The 27291-nt window shown below is 36.4% G+C and overlaps 1 protein-coding gene across 3 annotated transcripts in view; it reads left to right on the top strand.

Annotated features, from left to right (window-relative positions):
* Positions 1-27291, top strand: part of HMCN1 (hemicentin 1) — a 487951-nt gene that overhangs the window by 322756 nt on the left and 137904 nt on the right. For all 3 annotated transcript variants that reach the window (XM_072648379.1, XM_072648380.1, XM_072648381.1), the window contains exons 42-50: positions 1398-1494; positions 8928-9050; positions 10310-10471; positions 12585-12866; positions 13979-14146; positions 21677-21790; positions 23094-23180; positions 23366-23557; positions 25245-25418. In XM_072648379.1, coding sequence (XP_072504480.1) covers positions 1398-1494; positions 8928-9050; positions 10310-10471; positions 12585-12866; positions 13979-14146; positions 21677-21790; positions 23094-23180; positions 23366-23557; positions 25245-25418 — 1399 coding nt within the window. The remainder of the gene's footprint in view (positions 1-1397; positions 1495-8927; positions 9051-10309; positions 10472-12584; positions 12867-13978; positions 14147-21676; positions 21791-23093; positions 23181-23365; positions 23558-25244; positions 25419-27291) is intronic.

Below are 27291 nucleotides of genomic sequence, written 5' to 3'. Positions count from 1 at the left end.
ACTCATTTTTGACTGTTCCTCACATACAATTTCCATTTCCAGTTTCTATACATGCTGACTCCTATGCCTGGAACATCCTCTTGCCTCACAGAACTCCTAGTATTTTTCAAATTGCAACTCAAATACCATTTTCTATAAATAGACTTTCCTATTTTTCCCAGCTTTTAATGTGCTTCCCCTTTTATTTATTTCCTATGTATTTGTATGTACATAATGGGAGTACATGTTGTCTCTTTGAATGTAATCTTTTTGATTACAGGAACTGTTTTCATTTTTGTTTTTTTCTCTCTCTCATACCTTTCAAAGTACCTAACATATATTATGAACTTTATAAATGCTGTTTGGTTGATTATTATTGAGACTTTGGCTGGTTTCTCTATCCTATGAAGAATGAAATTGTTGGTCAGAAAATTCAGAAATTTATTGGCTCTTCTGCTTTTGGATATTACTCTAATAGATGCCTGGATAAGTGAAGTCCCCCATCACTTTTATATCATGGCAGGATTTTGATCTGTTTCTCCAATTCCTTTCTTCTGTCCAGGTAGTCTGTCATATAGCTCAATTACAAAGTTATTTTTATTTCTCCCTCAATTGATCTTCACCTAAATGCTTTCCATTGTTTCCTTGTTCTGATTTTTGGCTTTCTTCACATGAGTATTCATTAAGATACTTAATCAAGTATATTTTCAACTAATCTTGTATATTTATGTCCCAGCTTCTAATTAATCCTTAAGATCTTTAGAGCCAACGTTGCCTCTTAAAAACTTGACAGCTCTCTCTTATTTCTATTTCTTTGTCTCAGCAAATTTACATCCACATCCTAAATCCTTTCCTTTTTTCCCACTGGTCTTTTGTTTCACTAATTAGTTTTACTTACCTCTTCTAATTTACCTTGACTTCTTAACTATCATCTTTTCCTTGATTCCTCCCTTTATATCCAACCACTTTAAAATTATTTTTCTTCTTTTAAAGCGAGTCTTCTTCCAGATTTAGCCCTCATTTAGATTGACATAGGTTTCTTTAGTTTATCCTCAAGTTCTTCTAAATTCTCCTCCTCTAAATTTGATTTGTGACCTTTCAAAGTACAATCTCACCTCCCTTTCTTTCCCATTCACCATTAGTTTCTTGAATTTTATTGGAAATAGTACATATTAGTTATATGAAATAACTAAGTGTAATTTAGAAAAACTTTTTGGATCTTATGGCAGTATTGGGATCCATGACTATATATTACATATATATATGCTTTAACATGTACTTTAAGAAAAAGAGATATTTGATATTTTGGGAGTATATAACAAACCAGATCAATATGAAAAAAACTGTCAGTTTAGATATGAAATCCCAAACCTTTTCAACTTTAAATTATATCATTTAGATCATGATTTTCTTTCCAGATTGAAGGAGCACAAGTTCAAGACACTGGCCGCTACACTTGTGAAGCAACAAATATTGCTGGGAAAACGGAGAAGAATTACAATGTCAACGTTTGGGGTAAGGGTGATCTATTCTGGTCCAAGAAAAACAGAAGACAGGTCTGGTTATTTATTAGTTTATTCTTTTCTGTGAATTTCCACATGATAAAGGTTGCCCAGTTCCACTTCTCTGCACCTACAAATATGAATACATAATCATTGCTTTAAGGTAATGACTAAGTGTGCTAAAAGTATATCAGGTCATTGTAGACCATCATTCTAGTTCAGATTGTTGCCCATAATTACCTTTTCATAACATTGGTCCATAAAAATCTAAGAACAATGTTTTAATAGATCTTGTCATGCCAAATACTCATAATATTATATTTGAAATTTAAATCCCATGAGAACAGTATATGTGTGTGTGTGTGTGTGTCTGTCTGTCTGTCTAGTTTCTGTAGTTCTGTCTGTGACTTCAGAGAAACCAAGGATGCTGTAAGGGTTTTTATAAGAGATAAGCTTATAGCCTGAATCTTTTTTTCAATTAGAAATTGCATTCTATTTTATCTACTTATATAATAGTCCACGGAGCTTTAAATATAAAAGAATAATAGCTGAATAATGACTTGTCTCAGGAGTGTTTCTATCTTTGCCCAATCAAAACTGATGATGATAAGTACCTAATAATAATTAGTGATAAAAACAGCTAGCATCTCTAAAGCACTTGGAAGTTTGCAAACCCCTTTAATACATTATTATATTTGACTCACAACAACTTGATTAAACAAGTGCAACAGGTTCCCTTCTCTTTTAGAGAGAAAAAACGGAAGTTCAGAGTTTTGTTTTGGTTTTTTGGTTGTTGTTTAAAAACTGAATCTCTCGGTTTCCCACTCAGGTCAGACGTATAAGGGCTATTCGTGAGCCAGTGTCCTGACTGACACAGGAGCCCCACTCCATTTCTGACCTAGGCTGTTTCACCCTTCCTCAGGCAACCATATTAATGCCACATCTAGAGTGGACACCCAGAGTTGGCTTAGCTTACAGCAGTTCAGAATTCCAGAGATCTACCTCCTCAGGAGCAAGGACTTCAGGTGTAAGGTCATCCTTGAACCTGGCAGGTTCAGAGAGTTTGAGTGATATGAACATAATCATAACCTTAGCAAGTATAGAAGCATCATTATTTATCAGACAGTGTCCTTAAAGCTCAAAATATTGTCACAGAATAGCCTGTTTTCATTGCAATGGCTAATAGTCCTTGTCAATGCCATGTCTTTAGATCAATGTATTTTCACTTCAAAAAATGGACAAAATTTCTTTAAGATAAACCCTTTATAACAGAGATTAATTTTATGCAAGAACATAGAAGTCAACAAAAAAATACATTTCCTTTCCTTTATTTTGTCTTTGTATACTTTTAAAAATTCACTTTTGGTTAAGAAATTACTGAAATAGCAGGGAAGAAAATATCAGGGCAGTATTTAATGCTCCATAGTCTAAATATCAGGAAATTTATTCTAAATACAAGCATTAATGAACTTGGTTGTTCAGATTACATCACAGTTACGTTTCCTCATGGTGAGTGAGAGAGGGATGAGCGTTCATCTCCATGAGCTACATGGCTTCTTCCAGGATTTGAGACGTTGCCAATTTGGCTCTTTCTCATCTGCCACAAAGAACCAATATTTCAGCCCTTACTCCAGGAGTATGCAAATTGTGTAATTTTTTCTTTTTAAATGTCCACAAACTAAATTCTACAATATGTCATATTTGATTATATTCTAATATACTTCAAAGTGTATTCCAAAGGTAAAATAAAGGAAACAATGCTCATAAGCCTGATTAAGTTTGCTTATAGCTTTCACATTAATGTAAAGAACATTCTAATATAATTTTTCATTCAAGAGGAAAGCTATTTTTATCTCACTTAGCTTCATATTTCTTCATCTTGACAAGTCAACTGGAAAAATATAAGTTTTCTGTAAAAGCAATTTATGGCTTTCCACTTCAGAATTATATTCCCTGTTGACACTTTGAGACCAGAACAGGGACTGAACACATTTTTGAGCTGTAAATCCAACTCAGTGCTTCCATCTGACATTATATTCTATCCTTAGAGAGAAAGGGAGGAGCGGGCCAGTTAGCAAACAATTTTAAATGTCAGACAGGAGTTTATATTTGATCCTTGAATTAATGTGGAATCACCAGGTTTATTGAGTACAAAGTAACATCTAACATTGTATATCTGAGAGTCATGGAATACTACTTCAGTGTCCTAAAAAAAGGGAAGTTCAGGAACACCCACATGGCAGTAGAGAGTACATGGTAGTGTAATCAGGCTACAATATATTACAAGCAAGTAATTATGTAAGAGAAAGAAAAATAAAAGATGTAATCAGAAAGTTATATTCTTGAAAAAGAAGAACTGGTCACATAGAAAGAATGGTTGATAAGAAATGGGCAACCCATGTTCTCCATAAATATCCATACAATTTCAAGAGATACGGAGGAATGTCCCCCAACATCTTGAGTAGTCCCTTCTATGGAAGACTTACAGGTCTATATGGACCATATTAGCATAGGATGCTCAGACTTGAATAATGAGATTTTCATTGTACCCACATCAATGAGACCTTTCTGAAACAGTAGATTATGTCATAAGGGATCAGTCACTTTCATTAAAGTTGTAATTGTGCTAGTAAAACTAGCTACATCTTTACTATGTATGTCTCTCTTACTCCCCAATGACAGTTGGGTTCAACTCTTTGTGACACCATTTGAGATTTTCTTGGCAAAGATGTTGGCATGATTTGCCATTTCCTTCTCTAGTTCATTTTACAGATGAGGAAACTGAGGCAAACAGAATGACTGGCTCAGGGCCACATAGCTAGTAAGTGTCTGAATTGAACTCATGTCTTCCTGACTCTAGGTCCACTGTGCTACTACCTACCTGCTCAGTGACTGTGATAATTCAGAATATCCTGGGATACTAAGAATTTACAAAGGAAACAGTCATTTAGGTTGTTTTTCTTACTTTGCCTCAATAATAAGATAGACTCTTCCATTGCCTCAAAACTACTAATGGAGAATATTTATCACATTATTACTCTCATTTCTGGTAACCTTTAGGAATTTATCCTCGACACCAGGGAGTAGACCTCTGAAGACCTTTATTGGCCAAATCTTTGCTAACTTAGTTTAGTAGGGTCCATTATATGTAATTGAACATAATAAAGATATATTTCTCTACAAATGTTCATTAATCCTACATGTCACTAATGCATCATAGTTATTTCTACACTGTTAGTCTCAGTTCATGAGGTTTTCAGTTTGTTATGGTTTTTACATTGTTTTTAACTAATTCTCATATGACATGATCTCAAGGCCCTTTACTATCCTGCCTGCTCTTCTCTGAATGCACTCCAACTTATTCATGTCTTTATTAGTTCTGGTGCCCAGAACTGAACACAGCACTTCAGCTGTGACCTCACCAGGAAAGCAGACAGGGGGACCATTATCTCCTTATTCCTGGAAGCTGTGCCTGTCTTAATGTAGCACAAAATAACAGCAACTTTTTGCCCAAGCACCACCCTGCTGGTTGCTCTTGTGGTTTTCGTCCACTAAAGCTCCCAAATCTTTTCAGTCTAAGCATGCCTCCTTTATTCTATACTTCTGAGGCTGATTTTTTAAATACAAACATAATTTGTGACATTAATTCTGATTGAATTTCATCTTACTAGATTCAACCCAACATTCTAACCTGTCAAGTTTTTTAAAATCCTGTCTCTGTTATATAGTTTGTTAGCAAATTCCCCTGCATTTTGATCAGCTGCAAACATAATGAGCATCCCATGTATGACTTGATCCCCATCATTGATAAAAATGTTAGAGAGCACAGGACCAAACACAGATCCCTGGGGCACTCTGCTGGCAACAACATCTTAAGTTCCTATAGTGCTTTAAAGGCTCTCTAAGTCCTCACATCAAATTTATGAGGGTCTGTAGTTCAAGGTGTTGTTACGCCTGTTTTACAGATAGGAAAATGGGCTCAGAGAATATAAACAACTTCTTTAAAATCACCTACCTTCAGAGTTAGGAGGGGGAAAAGATGGGATAGGAAGAAGCATCTGCATGGTGCTTGTTCTCTAGGCTAAGTGCCTTACAAATATTATCTGATCCTCACCACAACCCTGCAAGGTCATTGCGGTTATTATTACTGTTTCATAGTTGAAAAAACTGAGGCAAACAGAGGTTAAGTGACTTTCCCATGGATACACAGCTAATAAGTGCCTAAAGCTGGATTTGAACTCACATCTTCCTAACTCCACGCCCAGGGCTCTATCTCCTGTGCAACCAATTGCCATGTTAAGCCATAAACTCAAGTCATCTGACCCTAAGAAAGTCTGTCTTTCCATTATACAAACATTACCACCAATATACAGGGCTCAGAGGAGTCCAAAAAGAAATCTGTAAAATCGCCAAATAGCAATACTCTTTCTCCCTCTTCTTCACCCCAAAATGTTGATAGAATACTTTACTTAGAAATCTTCTTACCCTCAGGGAAGCATCTGGTAAATGTCGTTAAGAAGAACTAGGGTAAATGATCTCATCAACTAAAACGCTATTATTCCTTCAAAACACTTAGCTAATGTTAGAAGAGTATAGGAACAGAAAATACCCTGGTTTTAAGAGCTCAGCGAGCATAAAGACTTCTGAAGGTTACTAAAGGAAATATTAATGCTGGCAAGAAAGGTCATGTATAGGCTGCATTGTACTGTTCAGGAGTTTGTCCAGGTACCTAGCCCATTCATTCATTGACTTCCACTACTGTCACTTAATTTCATTTCTTTTCACCTACATTTGAAGAAGTGCTAGACTTGGAAATAGAAGACTTGAATTTAAACCCCAAGTTTACCCCTTTCTTTAGGCCTTGATACTTTTTAAGTTCTATTCCAGCCTTAAACTATGATTCCACGATGCTTTTCTCATCATATTGCTTTCTGACTTATCTCCCTGAACTCAAAATTTACTTCATTTTCTCAGAGTCCTGCTGGGTGATTGATTCTGATTTTTTTAATAGTATTTTGTTTTTACCAATTACATGTAAAGACAATTTTTAACATTCATTTTTTTAAAAATTTAAGTTCCAAATTTTTCTCCTTTACTCCTCCCTCCCTTCTTCCCTCCCCATTCACCTTCCTAACATGATAAATAATTTGATATAGGTTGTATATGTGCAATCATGTAAAACATATTTCTATATTAGTCATGTTGTGAATGAAGAAACAGAACAAAAGGAAAAAAACATTCAAAAAAGTGAAAAATAGTATGCTTCTATCTGAATTCAGATTCTCATCAGTCCTTTCTCTAGATGTGGATAGCATTTTCCATCATGAACCCTTTGGGATTTTCTTGGATCATTGAATTGCTGAGAAGAGCTAAGTCATTCCTAGTTGAGATTGATTCCCATTTGATAGACATTCATAATAAAGCATAAATGGATAATTAATGGGATAATGGTCTACATAACAGTCACATCTGAATAGCTTTCAACACGCCTTAGTCAAAATAATAAATTAAGATTTCAGGGAATGTGATAGGTAAGGATTAGCATTTGAGAGCACTCCTGAAACCACATCCCTTATAGGTTACCATCTTACCTACCTCCTCTACTTGGCAGAAATACTCTGCTCAAGTCATCTTCATGATTTCCATTCCTTCCCATATATGCCATATTAATCTTAGTCCTGAATACTTGAGATAAGAGCTTTAATTTATAACAACTCATATTTTGTAGGCCTTATTATTTATAAGAGAGGCAGCATGATGTATTTATTGAATTGAGAACTGGCCTTGAAACCTGGAACATTTGGGTTCCAGTTTCACATCTGACATTAATTTCTGGTGTGAGCCTGGGGAAGACAGTGCTTTAGGGAACTCTCTCAGACCCTATTCTTATCCCTTATTCTTTACAAAGAGCTTTTTTTTTTTTTTTATCTTGCAAAGTATCTAATACATATATTCCATCCTCGTTTTACAGATGAGGAAACTGAAGCTTCTTAGGCAGAAGTTATTTCAAGGTGACATGTCCAAGGTAGCATGACTAGTGTGATGCACTAGGTACCTAGTACAGCAGAATGCATAGAATCCTAGGCTAGTCATGAAAACCTGGCTTCGAATCCTGCCTCAGAAACTTCTTAGCTGTGGGGCTTTGAGCAAGTGATTTTAAGCTGAGTCCTTTTTCATCATTTCTAAAATGGCAATTGTACCAACCTCACTGGATTATTATGAGGATCAAATAGAATAATCTACATATATGTAAAATAGCTAGCATTGTATATTTAGAGCTTTAAGGTTTACCAAGTGCTATATGTGTTTATATTATAATAAGCGTATGTGTTATGCATACACATGATATATGGTATATAATTATATCTTACAGTAGTATGTGACAAGTTATGGAACACTGTTTTAGATACATATCTTTATGTTTCTGTATGCATACACATACATATAGTGCTTTGCAAGCCTTAAAATGTTTTATAAATATCAGCTAACAATAGTGTGACATTTAAAAAGTTTGAGAGGCATAATGTCTGAGTAATTAATCATTTTATTAATAAAAGGAATGTCATTTGGCTGTCCCTCTCAGACCAAAGATAATCCTGGCAGCAGGCCCACAGCTTATGTGCTCTTGGAAAAGTGAGTATTCCAGAGGGTAGCAATCAACTCTAATTGGTTACTAATTAGTGATAGGTGAACCTATTGTAATGAGGGCCTGGGAGAGTAACATCATATCATTCTTGGCCAAAGGGATTGCCTCTATACCCAGACTATCTACAGCCTTGGGCAGCCTAGAAAGAGGATCCAGGTCTGACAAATTAGCCTGAGTGGAACACAATGGGCAGGAATTCATTTAGATCAGAAGTCTGATTAGTTAGGTGGAGTAGCAATACACAGAATGAAGAGAATTTTAATCCTATCTTCTATCAGCTCTGTCCTAGAGACTGGACTTCAGACAAAGAAATACAACAGGGAGGAGGTTGGGGGCGGGGGAGGGAAGCTTCTTCTACCCAATTTTAATAATTGACTATTGATATGAGAGAGAAATTACGATTTCTGTCGATGACCAGTGTTAGAATCCGCATCTGCCTCCAGACTCGGTATTCTTTCTATTATGTCATACTTACTTCAGTAAATTGATTAAATACATCTTTTAGACGCCAACTCTCTTCTTCCTTGAGAAAATGAGGGGAATGAAAGGACCTTAAGTATCCATGATATGTCTTCACTATATCTGGCAGTCCTCAGAGCTGGATTCTAATCTATTCAAGTGGGGGACCTTGAATCGGTTCTTAGGTCAAGTTCAAATGCCAACATGTATTTATAAATCATAAAACTGACCTCTGAGCTTCATCTCCTCCGCCACAAAAGCTTGAAAATGCTTAAGGCAAAAATATGTAAAATGCAAAAAACGATATGATTATTATTGAACCTTTTCCTTCCATTTTTCAGTACCACCTAATATTCATGGTTCAGATGAACTTACTCAACTGACAGTCATTGAAGGCAGCCTCATCAGTTTGATATGTGAGTCCAGTGGCATTCCACCACCAAGTCTCATTTGGAAAAAGAAAGGTAAGGAAAGTCTCTTCCTGCCCTTTGAAAACGTTTGTTGTTTTTTTTTTTTAATTCTCTTAGTTTTATGTCAACGCAGCGTTTCATGTTAGTGGCTTTTTGTCCATATCTAGATTTTGCATTTATATAACATGAAATAGCCTTAAACATTCAATTATATTGTTGTAAAATTTTCATATTACCCAATTAAAAGCAATCTTTTGAACTTGGAAATCTTTGTAACAGACTGATTATCAGAAGAGAGCAGTATAATAGTTTCCTTCATCAGTGTGAGATTATAAAATTAGGCACATAGTAAAATGTCCAATTTAATAAAGCGTCTATGCCAAAAACATAGTAGAGGCCTTCTGGTGTACTGGCAACATCCCATTTAGAATTATAAGAATTGGAGAAGCCTGTCAGCCTCTCAGCTTCATTGTTCTCTGCCAGGTGAGATGGTTAGACTAGATGAATTCTTAAGACTTCTTATAGTTTTAAAAGGAGATTCAAAGAAAATTTGCTGTTTTTAACACTTATTTTTGTTATTTAAAATTTATTTGTGACTATCTGGTGTAAAATGTACTTTTAAATGACAATTTTTATTAGGATTCTGGACATCATTTGATAGTACCTGATTAGAGTTTTGTCTTTAGGATTTAGTTTTAGACTAGATATCAACTGGTTCTTTTCTTTTTTTTTCTTTTTTTTCTCTTAGAAACTGAATCTCTCTATCTTACCATTTACAGCCCAAATTCACAATACTGATCAAAAAGAAAATTTTAACCTCTTCTTCTAATCTGAGACGTTCATGCCTCCTTAAGTAGCCTGGTGGCCCTCATCTAGGGACTTACCATGCAAACACCTAATTGGTTTTAACCCTACTGTGCCTTAGAACTCCCACAATCAAGTTTCAGCTTCTTCAGCAGCAGAGCCTACAGATGTGCACCCCCACATCTGGCTAATTCTTTTACCCCTTGTTTTTTTCTCTCTTTAACCTTTATCAGGTTGAATTTCATTTTTTGTTTTCTATTACTTTCAAAGTTGAATTTTTAAAAAAGAAGATTTACAGATAACATGATATTCTCCCCTGGGGAATAGATCTGAGTATATCCCATGCATTTGACAGAGGAAGTTACACCACATGAATCTAAGATGACTTTTATTAAATACTCATCTTTTTTGACAGACACAACGCCTCTTGATTATTTGAACAAAAATGCTACTGTATGACACCCAGCAAAGTAATTTGTACAAATTCTGAAACCAGACATTCTTTTCAGGGTCTCCAATGCTGACTGATTCCACAGGGAGAGTCAGGATGTTATCGGGAGGCAGACAGCTACAGATTTCAATTGCTGAAAGGTCTGATGCAGGATTATACACATGTATTGCATCAAATGTTGCTGGGAATGCAGAGAAAAAATATAATTTGCAAGTTTACAGTAAGTCAACCAATCTTTTACTTATTTTCCTTTTTCTTTATCACTATCTTTTTCTTTATGCTACTGTTAAGACTCAGTCGAAACTCCAAAGCTCTACCACAATATTCACATTCTATTTGGCAGAAAAGTGACAAATTAAATCAGCTATCAAATAATCTGTTTGTATAATCCCTAAATATCTGGAAACATCCAAACATTTGGTGTCATATAGATAAAAATCTAAGATAATGAAAAGTTTTGCAGTTATGCAATGTGTAGTCAGCGCAGAGAAGTTAAGAAGGATGAGACTGGAAAAAAAAATCATTAGACGTAGATCTAGACTTAGATTTAAGCCATTCGATTATTGGTTACTTTGGAAAGAGCAGCTTCAATTGAATGATGAGGTCAGAAGCCAGATTTTTAGAAAATTTGATGAGTTAATGAAGGAGAAATGTAGGTACTTAGTGTGGATACCTTTGGAGTTTAACTGAGAAAGGGAGGATTGATAGATGACAGCTGATCTGATTGGTGAAATCAAATGAGGATTTTTTTAAGAATGAGGAAGACTTATTTCATGCCCTCCATCAATGACTGACTCATCTCTTTTTCAAGCTGTATATTTTAAGCCACTTCTTGAATGCACTAAGTCATCACTGCAAATGTCCCACTCAATTGCTCCCATCAACTTTCTTTCCATTGTTTTTTGGGTTCTTTACAGTTTTGATTCTCCAGAGGTTGTATATTCCATATTTTATAGCTATACAATACTCCTTATTATCACTGAGAGGATGTTGGCATAATAAAAAAAGATATACTTCTGTTTCAGAAAATGAAACATTTTTCTTGGGTAGAAAAATTGATGCCCAAAATAAGACTTTCTCCTAACCTAGAGAAATTTTTAAAAAATATTTTATAGCTATTTTAATATGATCGGTTTCCTTTGTAATCCCATTTACTTTATTTTCTATTTTTAAAAATCTTGTTCTGACTTCCCCAGATGGCCAAAAGTTCCCATAACACAGAAAAGGCTGAGAAGCCCTGACCCAAAGATGTTTGAAAATATTGAAGTATATTAAATACTATCAGATATCTTAAAATTTTGTTTAAAATCTACCTTCTGATTTTACAAATTTTTCCTGGAAGAAGATGCTAAAAATGCTTTAGAATCCTGCCTATAGGAATCTTGCCATGCTTAAACAACATTGTATCTAATTTCATGGTACATATAAGAAGCTTATAGTATTAATAAGTTTTGAAGTTGTTTTTTTTTAAAGAAGATCTTTTACTAGAACTTGGGAAAGTCACTCCATACCTTGGGGCCTCAGTTTCCCTATTTTCCAAAAGAAGGGATTAGATAAGATCTGTTAAGGTCATTTTTAGTTCTCAAACTCTTATGTATTTAGATCAAGAAGCTTCATTGTATTTTCTGTATGTAAGTTAGTGCAAAGGGTGTATGCTTCAAATTGGGGTTTGTCTAAGACAGACCATTACTAGGGGAAAAAACTGGTAGGAAAATTTTAAAATGAATTTAGAAAGAGGCTCATTTTGTAAAGTCCTCTAAAAATGATTTCTTCAACACCATCTTTTCTTACGTTTTGTCAAAAGTGTTGTATCTTTTATGGCTTATGGCTTTCTCTCTCAGCTTATCACCACTGTGTAGGCAGCTAGGTGGTGCAGTGGATAGAGCACCAGTACAGGAGTCAGGAGGACCTGACTTCAAATCTCACCTCAGACACTTGACACTCACTAGCTGTGTCACCTTGGGCAAGTCACTTAACCCCAATTGCTTCATCCTGGGTCATCTCCAGTCATCCTGATGAATATCTGGTCACCAAATTCAGATGGCTCTGGAGGAGAAGTGAGGCTGGTGACCTGCATAACCCTCCCTCACTCAAAACTAAGTCAAGTGCAAGTCATGTCATCATTTCTCTGATGGCACGGTCTTCTTCAGCCATGAAGGATGAACACACATACTATCACCACTGTACTATTTGCTACATTCCTAGGACTTTCTTTCTCCATCTCCTTTTACAATGTTGACCTCATTCATTCTCTTCTTGCTTATCTGAAAATACCTGTGTAATTCTTGAAGCCTAAAGAATTTTACAGCATCTTCGTCTCCCTGCTTCTCTAGCTCGTCCAACCATATCAAGCAACAGTAATCACCCTGCAGAAGTCACTGTGACCCGAGAGAAGAGCGTCACCTTGGAATGTGCAGCACAAGGTGTTCCTAAGCCATTGGTGACCTGGATGAAAGATGGCCGCCCCTTGGTCACTGGAAGAGGAGTGGAAATTCTGAATGAGGGGCACCTCCTTCAACTGAAAAACATCCATGTATCAGACACTGGTCGTTATGTGTGTGTGGCAGTAAATGTAGCAGGAATGACTGATAAAAAATTTGACTTGAGTGTTCATGGTGAGCAAAAAGGACAAAAATAAGTTAAATAGACAATTTTAATTATACTGTTTTTTTGAAGGTTAAATATATCTTGCTTCCCACCCTCTGAAAGATCACTCAATATAGTCCTGCAATTCTTCATGTATGCTAGATGCGCTTGTTTACTTTCTATCCTAGCCTTTTCTTTCTGGCTTTTCTTTCTTTTTCTTTTTTTTGTTTCCTTTTTTTACATTTTTTTTTACTAAGATCAAGAAAAATGTCATTTTTTAAGGAAATTAAACAGAAAAAATGAAATAGTAAAATTATTTTTTATAATTGCCTCAAACTATTTGGAACTAACTTCCCAAAGAGAAGGATCTAAAAAGGATTAACATACTTACCTAAGCTAAAATAAACTTAATGTCTCCCACCTTTATGATTCTTTTGCCCTTTTTAACTTTAACTGTAAACAGATTTTCTTTAAAGTAGCTAAAGGAGGTTGTATGCTAGGGAGTAAATAAAAAAATATTCATTGAAATAGAAACAAATGTGTATACACAAATATGCCCCATGTGCAGTGTGTGCTTAAATGTCATGGGAATAGTATTGACTTTAAGAACTATAACATTAGTATAATGAAGTCAGGAAAGAAATGTCCAAAGGTTTGCTTTCCTATTCAGTATTAGGGGCCAAAGGGTGAACCTTTAAGACATAATAGGCATTAAATTCCAAAGACACCTACAAAGCATCTCTTTAAGAAAAGCCAAAGGAGAAAAAGTTAGCAGTGTTAAAAGTTAGCAGTGTTATTCCAATTCATGTAAAGATAGCTTTAAAAATTATCTGGCCCATTTACCTTCCTTGGTTCTAATGAATCTAATCTTAAGAGTTTTAACCTTATTCTATGGTCACGGATTGGACCATTAACCACAGTCATTAGTCTAGAAGATGTGTTGCACTAGTTACATGAGAATCTGGACCAAAATATATGAGTGAGTTAGAGTCAGTTGCCACATTGGGGGAGGGGAGGTGGGTCTACACTGCCATTTTTGTATACCAAGAGAAAAAAAGTTAGTGGAATCTTTTATTGTGACGAGAAAAAAAATTCCATTAGGTATTTGTTTTCTATTGATTTATTTGCTTTTGTGTTACAGTCCCTCCAAGCATTGTAGGAGACCAGGAGGTACCTGAAAACATAAGTGTGGTGGAGAAGAATCCTGTTACACTGACTTGTGAAGCATCAGGAATTCCTCTACCTTCAATAACCTGGCTTAAGGATGGATGGCCCATTACCCTAAGTAGTTCCATGAGAATTCTCTCAGGTATTAGGAAAATAGATAACATTGCTTTCAGATGCTACTATAGATATAGGACTCCTCCATAAAGAGACCAGAAGCATTGGTGGTGTAGCCCAAAGTGGCCATAAAAGTGGCCATAGCTAGGCACAAATTCTCCTCCATACCCTGACATTCAGTATTTTGATCTAGGGTTTACCACAAGAATCAAACGTTAGCAATTTGATTATTTAGGAAGTTTTCAGCTTAATTAACAATATTTGAAGAGATACCATTTAACATTTATTACATGTCTTCTTTGTGCTAAACACTACACTAGGTACTGGTGATACAAAGACCAAAATGACATGACCTCTGACCAGTAAAGATAGCTAGCATTTATATAGCACTAGAAGGTTTACATTATTACAGCTGATCCTCACAAAAGTCATGTGAAGTAGGTGCTATCACTGTCCCTGCTTTACAGATGAGGAAATCCTAAGTAAGAATTTCACAGTTAGCCAGTATCTGAAGCAGAATTAAAACTGAGGTGTTCTGACTCCAAATGATTTTCAAATACCTTTGAAATATTTGTTTGCTGGAATGCTGGAAAGGAAAGCTACCCAAATGGATGAAGAAGAAATTAGAATTCAAAAACATCCCAATAAACTGGAAATAGGGACTTATGCTACTGCAATAAAATTTAGAATGAGAATAACAGACTGCACTTAGATATGACTTCAAAGTTTGCAAAGTGCTTTACAAACATCTCATTTGATCCTCACAACAACCCTGGGAGGGAGATGCTATTAATATTCCCATTTTACAGATGAAACTGAAGTAAACTGACTTGCCCAGGATCACACAGCCAACTTTGGAACTTCTGATGTTCCAGATTCTAGGTCCAGTGCTCTATTTCACCACAGAGCCACCTATATAAATGTGAAGCGGGCTTATAAGATTAACAGCTGAAGGGTAGTATAGGGAAGAATCTTAATAATTTATGTTGGGAAAAGCATAGCATTCAGACAGAGAACTAACAGTGAAACATTACCTCTTGGTGAACTGCAGCTGTGGAATGAGGCATACATTGTTTGAAATGGCCAATATAATATGCTGATTTGTTTTGTTTGGCTATGCTTGTTCCAAGGGAGGGTTCTGAGGATGGTGGGGAGGGGCAAGGGGAAAGCCGTAAGAAAAGCAGCAGTGACATAGATAGCACTTCTTAAACTGTGTGTTACCACCCCTATGGGTCATATAGGTCTGTGCTATTTCTCATAATTGGGGTATCTGAGAAGCAGTATACAACCGTGGAAGAAAGGGCTGGGAAGCAACCCATATTGGGTTGTGACCCATAGTTTAGAAAGTGCTGAAGGGGTCACAAGTGAAAAAATGTAAGAAGTCCTAATGTAGAAAAGAAAAGAACCTCAAAAATTTTTAAAAGAAAAAAAATTAATTGGTTGTCTAGAAGCTTAATTTTGAATCTTACCTGAATATTAAAAAATAAGCTTTAGCACAATCTAGGGCTATATTAATGGAAATGTAGTTTCCAGAACAAGGGAGATATAAGACTCTAAACTGAATGGAGTTCATCTGGAGTATTTTTATCCACATTTTAGCAGAAACGCTGACAAACTTGAACCCTTTCAGGGGAAGGCAAGTGTGATGGTGACAAGTCTGGAATCCGTGTCACCTGAATAGCAGTTAATGGAACTGAGGTTGTATTTCCTGGAAAAGAAAATCTTTGGCAGATGTGTAGCACTGCTTACATGATAGTCTGCACTAGAAGGGTGTGAATGACAGGGTCAGTCACCGCTTTGGGATAGTTGAAGGACATGGTAGGTCCATACTGCCATTTTTGTGTACCCTGGAGAGAAAAAATTTGAGCTGTCTTTAGATATTTGAACAGATATTAATTTACTTTGTGTCCTTCCAGATTTTAAAGCTTAGACCCAAAATAAGGTCGAACTTTTTAACAAAGTAACTCAGAAGTGGAATGACCTGCTCTAATCAAATCAACAAGCATTTGTTAAGCATTTACAATGTGGCAAACACTGAGTGTACAAATAGAAGCAAAGAGAAAGCCAACCCTGTCCTCAAAGGAGCTTACAGTCTATTGGGGAGACAGGGAGCTGAAGAACAAAGTGGACTGGGAAGTCCAGAGAGTGAAGCATGACTGGTCTGGGTCCTTCCTCAAAATGGAGGTTCCAGGAAGAGATCAGCAGTGGGAGAAGGGGTCCACAGGGACTTGATAAGGTAGTTACTTCCCTATCACATGTTCAATAAGCTTCGGTCAAGGATGTTAGCATCTCCTAAGAATGCGGCTTAGGAGAATTAGGTTTCAATCCAACTCTGCTACAATTTAACCTCACACATATCAGCCAAGTCATTGGACTTCTCTGGGTCCTGGTTTCTTCATCTGTAAGATCAGGTAGTTTGGGTATTTCATCTAACCCCCTTATTTTACATATGAGGCAACAGACCTGTTGAAGTTTAGGTGACTTGCCCGCAAGTCATACTGGTCACAAGCAGGAGAGTCAGGATTTGAACCCAGTTTTTTTGACTCCAGATCCAACACTCTTTTCACTGTACCACACACTGTGTGGTAGTCCCCAAAGTTTCCTTCCAGCTCTAACATTCTAAGATCAAGGATATTGTGAATAGATGGTCTCCAAGGTCTCTTTCAACTCTAAAGTTATATGATTCAAGTCCATATATCGTAGGAGCTGGAAAAGGATATTGCAGTGGTATTAACTATATTATTAAAATGAATAATCTTTTAAGAGCTTTGTTATTTCTGTTTTGGGAGCTATTTCCTCTTGCATAGCTCTGACTTCCATCATTTTAAGAGCGCTTCTAGTCTCTGTGGACTTTAGGAATGTACTATAAGTTTAAAAAATGATTGCTAAATGTTGGTCGTGGAACATTGCACATAGTGTTTTATAGTCATCAAAGAGCTTATGCATTAATCTGTAAGGTGCCCCACCCTTCCACCCCACCACTACTTCCCCTCTCCCCAGAAAAGAACAGCAAAGAACCAAATTCCTATTGAGGAAAAGTGGGAACACTTAACAGCCAAACCAGAGCCCTGTGGGATAGTTAGAAGCTGAGCGGAGTGATGAACTCAGGTTTTTTGGTTGACTTGAAAGAGTGGGGTTTTTGTTTTCTTTTGTTTTGCTTGAACAGCTGCTGGAGATCCATGAGCTAACAGATTCAAACTATTTCACCCTGAGGCTCTGCCAAAGGAGTTGTTCAGTAACAAAATTGGAACCTTTGCCTTGCACAGGAGATGAATGAGCATCAGATGAATGGCACATGACTTGTTGACATTTAGCCTCTGACCAGTTTGCATTGTGCTTCTGGCTCAGTAAAAGTCTATCCTCCTGAGGGTTTGAAAGTACAGCTATTTTGAAAACAGTAATGAATTTGGTGACAACCTTACCATCATTATTTAGTGGACCAAAGGTAGATAACTGCTAAACAATGTGAAATAACTCCACATAAATAAAACTTGCTTTCAGAATCTTTTTTGATTTCCATTTGGGTTAAATGAGAGACCTGTAAACACCAAGAAATAATTGTCCTGGGTTTTAAGTCGTGGTGTTTTGTAGGGTGCAGATGACTCGTGTGTTTTTTGATTGATTAGAGATTGATTTATCTCCAAATTGAAATTTGGAGGCAGCATTGTGTACTGGGAAAATGCTGGGTCTGGATGTAGGAGACTGAGAGGTTTGAAACTGGGCTTTGCCTTTTCTTAGGTTAATGGAGATGTGCGAGGTGCTTACCTGTTGTGTGCCTCAGTTTTCTCATCTGTAAAATGAAATTAGGCTAAATAATGGCTTCTTCCAAGCCTGTATCCTATGAATGAATGAAATCTGTCTCCCAAACTAGGCTTAAGTTGCTGAAGCCTTTCCTGATATTGAATATTTTACTTCTCATATTTATTCTGCCCGTATGTCATAACTGATTTGACTGATGTCAGTTAAAGACAAAACTCATGAATTTAGGCAGTGAAGCCTTTTGGAAAGCAACATGATGTCAGTTACCATAGCAACTAGCACAGTTTGGGCTCTAAACAAGTGTGTGTTGGATAAGTGATTATTTTTTGCTGATTGTTTTGATGTCATATAGACACAACTTTAATGATGTTTTGTGCTTATAATGACAGAAAGTAAACTAGATACTTCTGAAGAAAATTTAGCATTTTCCTGTTGTACTTTTCTGGGTTTTTATGACACGCTCTGTGTTGTCCTACTAATCATTTTATCAACCAACAAGCATGTCTTACACCCTTGATATGTGCCAGGCACTGTCCTAATTGCAGGGGATACTGGTCATGCTCCTAGTCGTCTGTTTCTTCTCAGTCCCCTCAGTTAGCTCAACATCTGCCCCTTATCCCCTATTCATGAAAGTCAAAATTCAATCAATAAACATTTATTCAGCCCCTACTGTGTGCCAGGCACTTTGCTAAGTGTTTAAGATTCCAAAACAAAAAAGAAAGCTCATATCCTCAAGGAATTTATAATCCAGTTGATGAAGACAACACACAAAGAAAAGTGAAAGGAGGGAGAGAGTAGGCATAGGAGAGGGGAAGTACCCAGTGCAGGGGCCTGGAAGAGAACTTGAAAACGTTCAAAATGAGTGCAGCTAGGTGGGGAATGGGGAGATACCTGAGGAGAGATGTCTGAGTGTAACAGAAAACTTATTTCTGGACTGCCTTCTCCTTTATCACTACACTCTCTCTTGGTGATCTTAGCAGCTCCCATAGGTTTAAATATCACTGTCTGACAACTTCAAGATTCACCTTCATCTTCGTCTCACCTTCATCAAACACCTTCATCCCTGTCATGAACTCTGGTCCTGCCTCTCAAATTGCTTGTTTGACATCTCCAACTGAATGCCCTATCAACATTTATAACATCAGCATATCAAAACAGAAAATCACTTTTGAATTACAAACCCTCCTTTTCTTCATCCTTACTGGCGGGATAGTGAATCAGTTGGAGATGTGTAAAATGATTGTTAAATAGCCTCATGGGTATTTGAGTGGGGATTCATAACTGTAAGCATTGCCCTCCTTCAGAAGAGGAAGAAGCCAAGTGCTCATTTGTCAGCATGATTGTCATCATCACCTCCTAGTTGGTCAAAGTCAGGCTGACAATTTCAATCTTGGTCACTTTATCTTTTAAACCATGAAATTCTTCATTAAGCCAAACCATACATTAATTACTCTGCTTTTGCAAGAGAGAAAATTCTAGGAGATGTTAAAATGTATTAATTAATTAAAGTATTTATTACCCTTTTGTTGCCAAACACAACATTAAGCATTTTGGAATACAATCATTGCTCTAAAAGAACTCATTCTAATAGAGGGATATAATGCACAGAGGAGGTTTCAACTGCAAGTTGGGTGGAAGGGCCCTGTAGTCCCTAGGGTATAGCGGTAAGGCAGATGGTACTGCGTTTTCTTTAATGGAAATATTATTTGCATTATTAAAACTATAAGTCTTTCTGATGTTGAATGTGCCACGTATTCTGGTGGTGAGAGTTTTCTGAGTCTTCCATAGCTGTGGCTGCTGAGAGACTGAAACCTAAAAGACATGTAGAGGCAATTTCCGATTGGATTTCCACAAAGTTTGATCCCCTGCCTAGTGGCTGTAGGATCAGGCTGGTAGCAGACTTGGTGGCCTAGAGTGTTTTGGGCTTACCTGCCCATGGGTGCAAGTCAGGGTAACTTGATGATTGATACCATTGAAAAGCTGCCTCCCTACAAAAACACACCTCTGTGCCAAGCATGTGAGCTTTACATGACCTCATATGTTTCCTCTTTCTGTTTAGGCAACCTGGAATATATTACAAGATAATATAAATTATGTTCAGGCAACTCAGAATGACTGCAAAAGAATGGCATGATTCTATAATGATAATATCAGAAACACCAAAGCCTGGAATGTACTGAGCCAGCTGCGAAGTCATAGGAACAAAAGCTTTTTAAACTCTATTGAGCAAAAGAAAAAGGGATAGGCACCTCCTTGAAGTAGAAAGCTGCCAAAGGGTTATTCTGAAAGCGCAAGCCTGATCATGCCATTTCCCTATTCATTCAACTCCAGTGACTCCTGGTTAACCCAAAGATCAAATACAACTTCCTCTCTTTGGCATCTATCTCTTTGGCAATCTATCTCCCATCTCTGTACTTCTACATGGGCAGCTAGTTCATAGTACTTGAAGGAACCACCTTCTCATCTCCACTTTTTAGAATTCCTCACTTTTATTCAAAGTTTAGCCCAAACATCTCTTCTAAATGAAACCTCCCTCCAATTCCCAGTAGTCCCCCGACCAGAAATTACCATGGGTTTATTTTGAGAAGTAACCCTGGCCAAAAGAAAGCTGGCTTCAGAGTCAGGAAGGCCTGGCTCCAGCAATGACGTACCCTAGATGCATGACTCTAGGCAAGTCACTTCAGCTTTCGTACCTCCAGGATTCTAATTCTAGTTCTAGGATTAAATATTGCAAAAAAAGATGGCACTCTGTTGTGGTAGAGTAAGTTCCTCACTGGGAGCTTTCTATAACTTTAAAAGCACAGATCTTGTTAAAAGAAAGCATTTTGTTTTGATAGGCATTTCTTTTGATAAGCCATAAATTCTTTGAGGGAGGGGACTTTCAGTTCTTTCATTGTTTCCCATTTTGTATCAGTTAACAAGCATTTGTTAACAATATACCTGGTAGGTCTTTAATGAATGTTTGTTGATTGATGGTAATGGACAGTCCTGACTTCTGATTTCTCTCTCAAGAAGAATGTTGTATGGCCTCAAAAAGATAAGCCAAAATGATTAAAGGAAAATTAACATTAAAGTGAGGTGTTAAAATTACATCTTTGTACCCTCAAATTTCTACACCTTTCCTAGGCTGCATAAAAGAAGGATAGCAATTTATATAATGCCTCAAAGTTTGCAGAAGAGTAAACAAGCTGAAATGCATCCAGAAAAGTCTTGTCAAAATAGTGATACTAGAGAGGAACTGAGGAACTGAGATTGTTTAGCCTGGAGGTGAACAGACATGATAGTTTTAAAGTATTTGAAGGGTTATTTATCTTGTGAAAAAGAGAGTTAGGCTGGTAGGAAAAACAAGGAATAATGGAGATTGCAAATTCAAATCTGTCCAACATTTAGTAATATCTTTTATAAGCAAAACACTATATGCAACGAGGCAGATTTATGTTTGATATAAGGAAAACATTTTTCTGTTCTAATATAGAATGAGTTCCCTCAGGAAGTATTGGGCTTCCCCTTAACTGAATTGAAACTAAATACTATTACACCAGATCTTATTGGAGTGACCAAATTCTCTCAATGAATTTTAAATAGTATTTCTGAAAATCACTAGCCTATAAGTATGAAAACAGAGGGATTGGGTTCAGATATTTGTCTCTTTCTTTTACCACCTGTCATGCCAAGTAAATTGCTTCACTTTTAGTTTCTTCACCAGTAAAATGAAAGTGCTAGACTAGATAACCTCTAAGGTATCTTCCTGCTCTCAATCCAGTCATTATGAACTTTATCTGCTGATTTATCTTGCCAGGAGGAAGGATGCTACGGCTGATGCAGGCCCGAGTGGAAGATGCTGGCCAGTACACTTGTATAGTAAGGAATGTAGCTGGTGAAAAAAGGAGAACCTTTGGTCTCTCCGTGTTAGGTAAGTAAATAATCCATCCAATTTGGATGCTTAGAAAATAGGTTGCGTCAGAACTCTTCTAAGTGGCCCTTGACCATTCTGGGAGCAAAGTAGAAATATTTTTCCTAATTGATTTTATAATTATGTTTCCTTGAGTTTGGTCCCAGAGCTGTCACATATCTGATATGTAAGAATATCTTGATAGCCAAGTCTTCCTGCCTGTTAATCTTGCCATAAGAGCTTTCTGTAGCCTGCTGTTTCTCCAGAGTACTGCTTAGTGCCTGATTTATTGACAGTGATTTTGAAACTTTAACCATATTTTCCAATAACAGATTATGATTCACTGTGACTTTGAAAATTCATTCACCTTATTCTTCTCTCCTATAGCAACTACTGTCTGTTGTGTTCTTCTGTGTACTAGTAAAGATCAGAACGAGTCTACTACTTTGAAAGAAACCTTTCCGTTCACTTGCCATCATAAAAATGTCATGTGACATCTCTAATCCCTGGACTAAAATAGTGTTGACATAGTGGAAATTTATTAATTCATTAGGATCATAGTGTAATTTATACATATTAAGCCTTACCCTCTCTTTTCATTAAACTTATAGACAAATTTTGTTCTTTCTCTAATAATCCATCACAATGAAATTCCTTATAATCTATTCGATATATGTATTATGTCTTCATAACACAAAATAATATAAAATATTATATGTATGGAATTGCCTATCTCTCTACCCACAGTTGCTGTAGAAATTTTCTCTCCAGAAATCTTTTGCACCATCCCAATGTCCTTCTCAAAATCTCTTTTCACATTTATCCTCAGTTCTTAAGTGTACACTCATCCTCTAGGCTCAATCTGAATTCCTAGTTCCATAAAGGTGAGACTTGACTCTGAGATCCAGAATGTACTATAAGACTTCTGCAGGGACCCAACACTGCCCTCTTACCAACATCCTATCTCAGACCAGTTTAAATTTAATAACTTTCCTCCCTCCATCTCTCTCTTCTCTCTCTCCCTCCCTCTTTTTTTCCCTTTTCTTCTCTCTCTCTCCCTCCTTTTGTGTCTCTCTCTCTTCTCCCCAAGGGTCCTAGTCAATGAAGATTATAACTTTTTGATCTGTCCACCAGGCAGTTTGAGTCACTCTATATGAATATTAACATGACACTTGTGTCTAGAGAGGAGAGGCTAGATTCAGGGGGAGTAGAGGGAGGCTCTCACAACAGAAAAGGCCAAGAGGAGCAAGGGTGTGGATTGAGGTAATTGAGGTGTTATTAGAAAGAACAGGATGATGCTTTCACTTTGTTTTTCTTTGCTTAGTGCCTCCTAGCATTGTTGGTGAGAATACATTGGAAGATGTGAAGGTGAAAGAAAAGCTTAGTGTTACCCTGACATGTGAAGCAATAGGTAAGATGCACAATTTGCATTTGTCCAGCTCATAGGCTCTCTTAACTCATAAAATATCCTAGCTACATGATAATATTATATGAGGAAAATTGAAGCCTAGGAAGTGCATTACGGCCACTGTTCAGATTAGCTTACATATAGTCATGTAATTAAAGGCTAACATTCAAAAATTATGTTTCCTAAAGGGAATCCAGTTCCACAGATAACATGGCTAAAAGATGGACAGCTTCTCATTGAGGATGGAGATCACCAAATTATGTCAAGTGGGCGTTTTCTTCAAATCACCAGTGCCCAAGTGTCAGACACTGGGAGATACACATGTGTGGCTTCTAATACTGCCGGTGACAAGAGCAAAAGTTTCAGTGTTAATGTGTTTGGTACGTATACGTATATTTGTCTCAAATGTTTGGGTTACATACATGGATGTTTTATATGTTACACATTAATAATGGCATGTTTTCACAGGCTAAGTTTAGTTTACTCTGAAGAATTATTTCTAGAATGGAGGACAAAGGAAATAAACATTTACTAAGAGTCTATTATATCCCAAGCACCATGCCATGGAGCTCTATTATATAAAGAGTTGTTTTAAGGCAATAACAAAGGGATAAGGTAGCACTTAATAATACAAAGAATGTGATAAAACAATGTGAATTGGACTTACTGTGAGTTTTAATATATTCCTTATGTGTTTTTCTATCATGCATGATAATATTTATGTTTTAGAAGGCAGTCTTTGTGAAATAAAAGTGATGTAATTCCTAGGAATTATAAACATCATGGTAATGACTTTTGAGTATAGGAGTGAATTTAGACTCTTAATTGCCGTTCATAATGTTGTAGTTATAAATGTATCTCTTAATTGACTGAAACCTTTTGTTTCACTAAAATTAATCAGAAAGTATTTATTGATCGTAATTACTTTATAGTAATATTTACAGCATTTTGCTGAGACATGTAGAACACATACTCCATGCTCAGAGAACTTATAATCTAATTGGGGAAAGAAGAGATGAAAACACATGACAAGTGGTAGAAGGTAATTTTTGATCAAATTCCAAATAAATGTTAAAAGAATAACTACATGCTAAAGGAATTCAGAGGAGGGAACAAATCCTTGTGGTTAAGATAGTCAGGAAAACTGTGTGTGAGAATGAAACTTGAGATGACTTTGAAAGGATGCTTAGGATGGGGAGAGTTGGGGGAGTATATTTAGATGAAAAAAGCAATGAAAAACATGGAGGTGAGAAGTGACATGCTAGTAAATAAACCATACCAGACAGAAGTTGGAGAGAAGAGAAGAAGCTAAGTTGGAAAGACTCATTAGGGCCAGCCAGGCAAAGGTATTAATAACTCATCTCATTGGAAACAGAGAGACATTAAAGTGTTTTTTTTTTAAACAGATGGAGTTACATGATTAAAAGTGCTGTAGAAAGAGTAAATTAATACTGTTTAAAGATGGATAGGAAAGAAAGGAGAATAGAGGCAAGAAGATCAAATACAGCATTATAGCCATCTGGATATGATGTAATGAAGGTCAATAAACATTCTGAACAAGAAACATGACTTACTTTTCACTTATGTGTCAAGCCTATAAATAACTATATGACCATATCAATTCACTTGTATGCAGGTAGCATATCTTTCATTACTGGAGAACAACATCTACCAAACTTTATAAGGATAAAACTTCATTTTGCATTTTTGATCAAAGAATGCTAAGATTTATTTGAAATATCCTTTAACTTGTTTTAAAGTATAAGTCTATGCTTCTACCCTTAAATAGAATTAATTTTCCAACATATTAATACCTATGGTGTTAACAAAAGATGAGAATCTATTCTGATGTACAATAATGAAACTCTTTAATGAAAAATTACTTGTGCAAATAATCATGGTTCCAACCCCTCAGAACTAGCTCTGAAAAGAGAGTGTGGAAGACCTAGTTTATTACTTCTAGTTAATAGGTTCAGTGAACATATAAAGGTACACAGTAGACATATACATTTGTGTGTGTGTGTGTGTGTGTATAATTTCCTTGATCAAATTCCTTTTCTCTTTCAGTATCTCCTACTATTTCTGGTGTTGATAATGATGGCAGTCCTGAAGATGTCATTGTTATTCTTAACAGCCCTACTTCATTGGTCTGTGAGGCATATTCCTATCCACCAGCTACTATAACCTGGTTTAAAAATGGAGCTCCTATAGAGTCAAATCAAAATATCAGAATTCTGCCAGGTAATTATTCCTCTTCTAATTATCAATGTATGCTGTTAACTTTCCGGTTATTATTGTAACAAAAGTAGCTTTTGGAAATTAACAGAAATAATTAAATTCATGTATGTTATCTCAAATTCTTTTTTCTTTGTTCTCTGGGAAAAGTCAGTTCTTCATCAATTACATAACAGGTAGTACACATTAAAGAAGTTGGCCAGTGGTATGAATTTAATAGCTATGGGAAGTAGACACATGGTACCTATGAGAAGAATCTGATAAAATTCTCATATCAACTCACAATCCATAAATTAAGATATTGTCTTTTGATTTTTTGCTTTAAAGGAATTTGTGAAAACTCACAACTAAGTTGTTCAGTTTGATTTAATAAATTGTCCATTATGTGCAGAGGATATACATGGAAAACCACATAAATTTATAGACCCTACTCATATGCTAATTCTTACATATTTAGCACAAGACAGTATTTTAGTCTCTGCTTAGATGTAAAAGTTTCTTGTTCAAGATCTCACAATCAAAAATGAAATGCCCCTTATCCTAAATCTAAATCAAAGTAGATCTTAATCCATTTTACTAATTGCCTTTCAGTGTACTATCCCTTGAAAGAAAAATGGTCAGCGTATAAGCAAAGAATATTCCAACAACTCAGTTCAAGGCTCATGTTGGGGAGATAAGTTGGGAAAGGTAGGGTGGATCCCAATTATCAATTAGAACGCTAGATCCTTGAGGGCAGGAACTGTCTTTTGCCTCTTTTTATATTCCCACCACTTAGCACAGTGCCGGGAATGCAATAGGTACTTAATAAATGTTGATTGACTTACTTGGATGGATGGCCTTGAAAGTCAAGCCAAGGAGCTTCAACTGTATCATGCAAGATCAATGAGTGTAACCCAAACACCACATTCAAAGCAAAATTTTACCAGTGTGCAAAGCTTTGATTACCAAAAGCCTATACATTGTGAAACTTTTTTCCCTTCTTTTCTTCTTTCTCCTTCTGTCTTGTTCTTCTCATTTTTGTTCCCTCCTCTCCAGCTCTGAGTCACTTAACCTCTGAACCACAGAGAGCCAGAAAGGGAGGCTACAAAGGGCAGGGTGGTTTACAATAGACAATTCGATAGCTATTTTATTGGTCTGTGATGTAGTTAGGGTGGCCAAAAATTGCTAATGACAATGGAATTCCACTGAAGACTTTTGAACAGGTAAGTGATATTGAAAGTAGTATGCTAAGAAAGAATAAACTGGCAATGATGTGCAGGCTAGACTGGATGACAGTAAGATGGAGGGCAGGGCAACCCAGCTAAAGGATGGCCATAGTAATCAAAGCATAAGGTAATGTAGACCTAGAATAGGTTGTGATCCCTGAAAACAAGAGGGGATAAGGGGATAGATATGAAAGACATTTACACAGGAAGAATAAACTGGATTTAATGATTGCCATCAATCTTCTGTAATAATTAAAAATAAATAGATGATGATGATAAGAAGCATTTTTATACTGCTGTAAAATTTGCAACATACTTTGCATATGTGATCTAATTTGACCCTTCCAACAACTGTAAAGTATAGCATCATAAGGATGACTATTCTGTTTTATAGAATTAGAAATTCAGGTTCAGAGAATTTAAGCAATTTGGCCAAAAGTCACACAACTAGTTAGGTTTCCATGGCATGATTTGGATTCAGGTCTTCCAGACTCTAAGTCTACCTTCTCTATCAGTTGTATATGCTGCCTCTGAAGGGCCATGTTTTGAGACATCCAGGGGTAGAACCTATTTTGGGGTTATAGTTCCAGGATAGAGAGGAGTGCTAGCAGTAACAAAGGAGCAGGGACATGAGGAGGATCACAAGGGATCAGGGACACTGAGCAGCAGTAGAG

Source organism: Notamacropus eugenii, chromosome 2, assembly GCF_028372415.1.
Source record: "Notamacropus eugenii isolate mMacEug1 chromosome 2, mMacEug1.pri_v2, whole genome shotgun sequence".
Classification (NCBI taxonomy): domain Eukaryota; kingdom Metazoa; phylum Chordata; class Mammalia; order Diprotodontia; family Macropodidae; genus Notamacropus; species Notamacropus eugenii.
The sequence above is the reverse complement of the archived record's forward strand: the minus strand, read 5'-3'. Positions and strand labels throughout refer to the sequence as shown.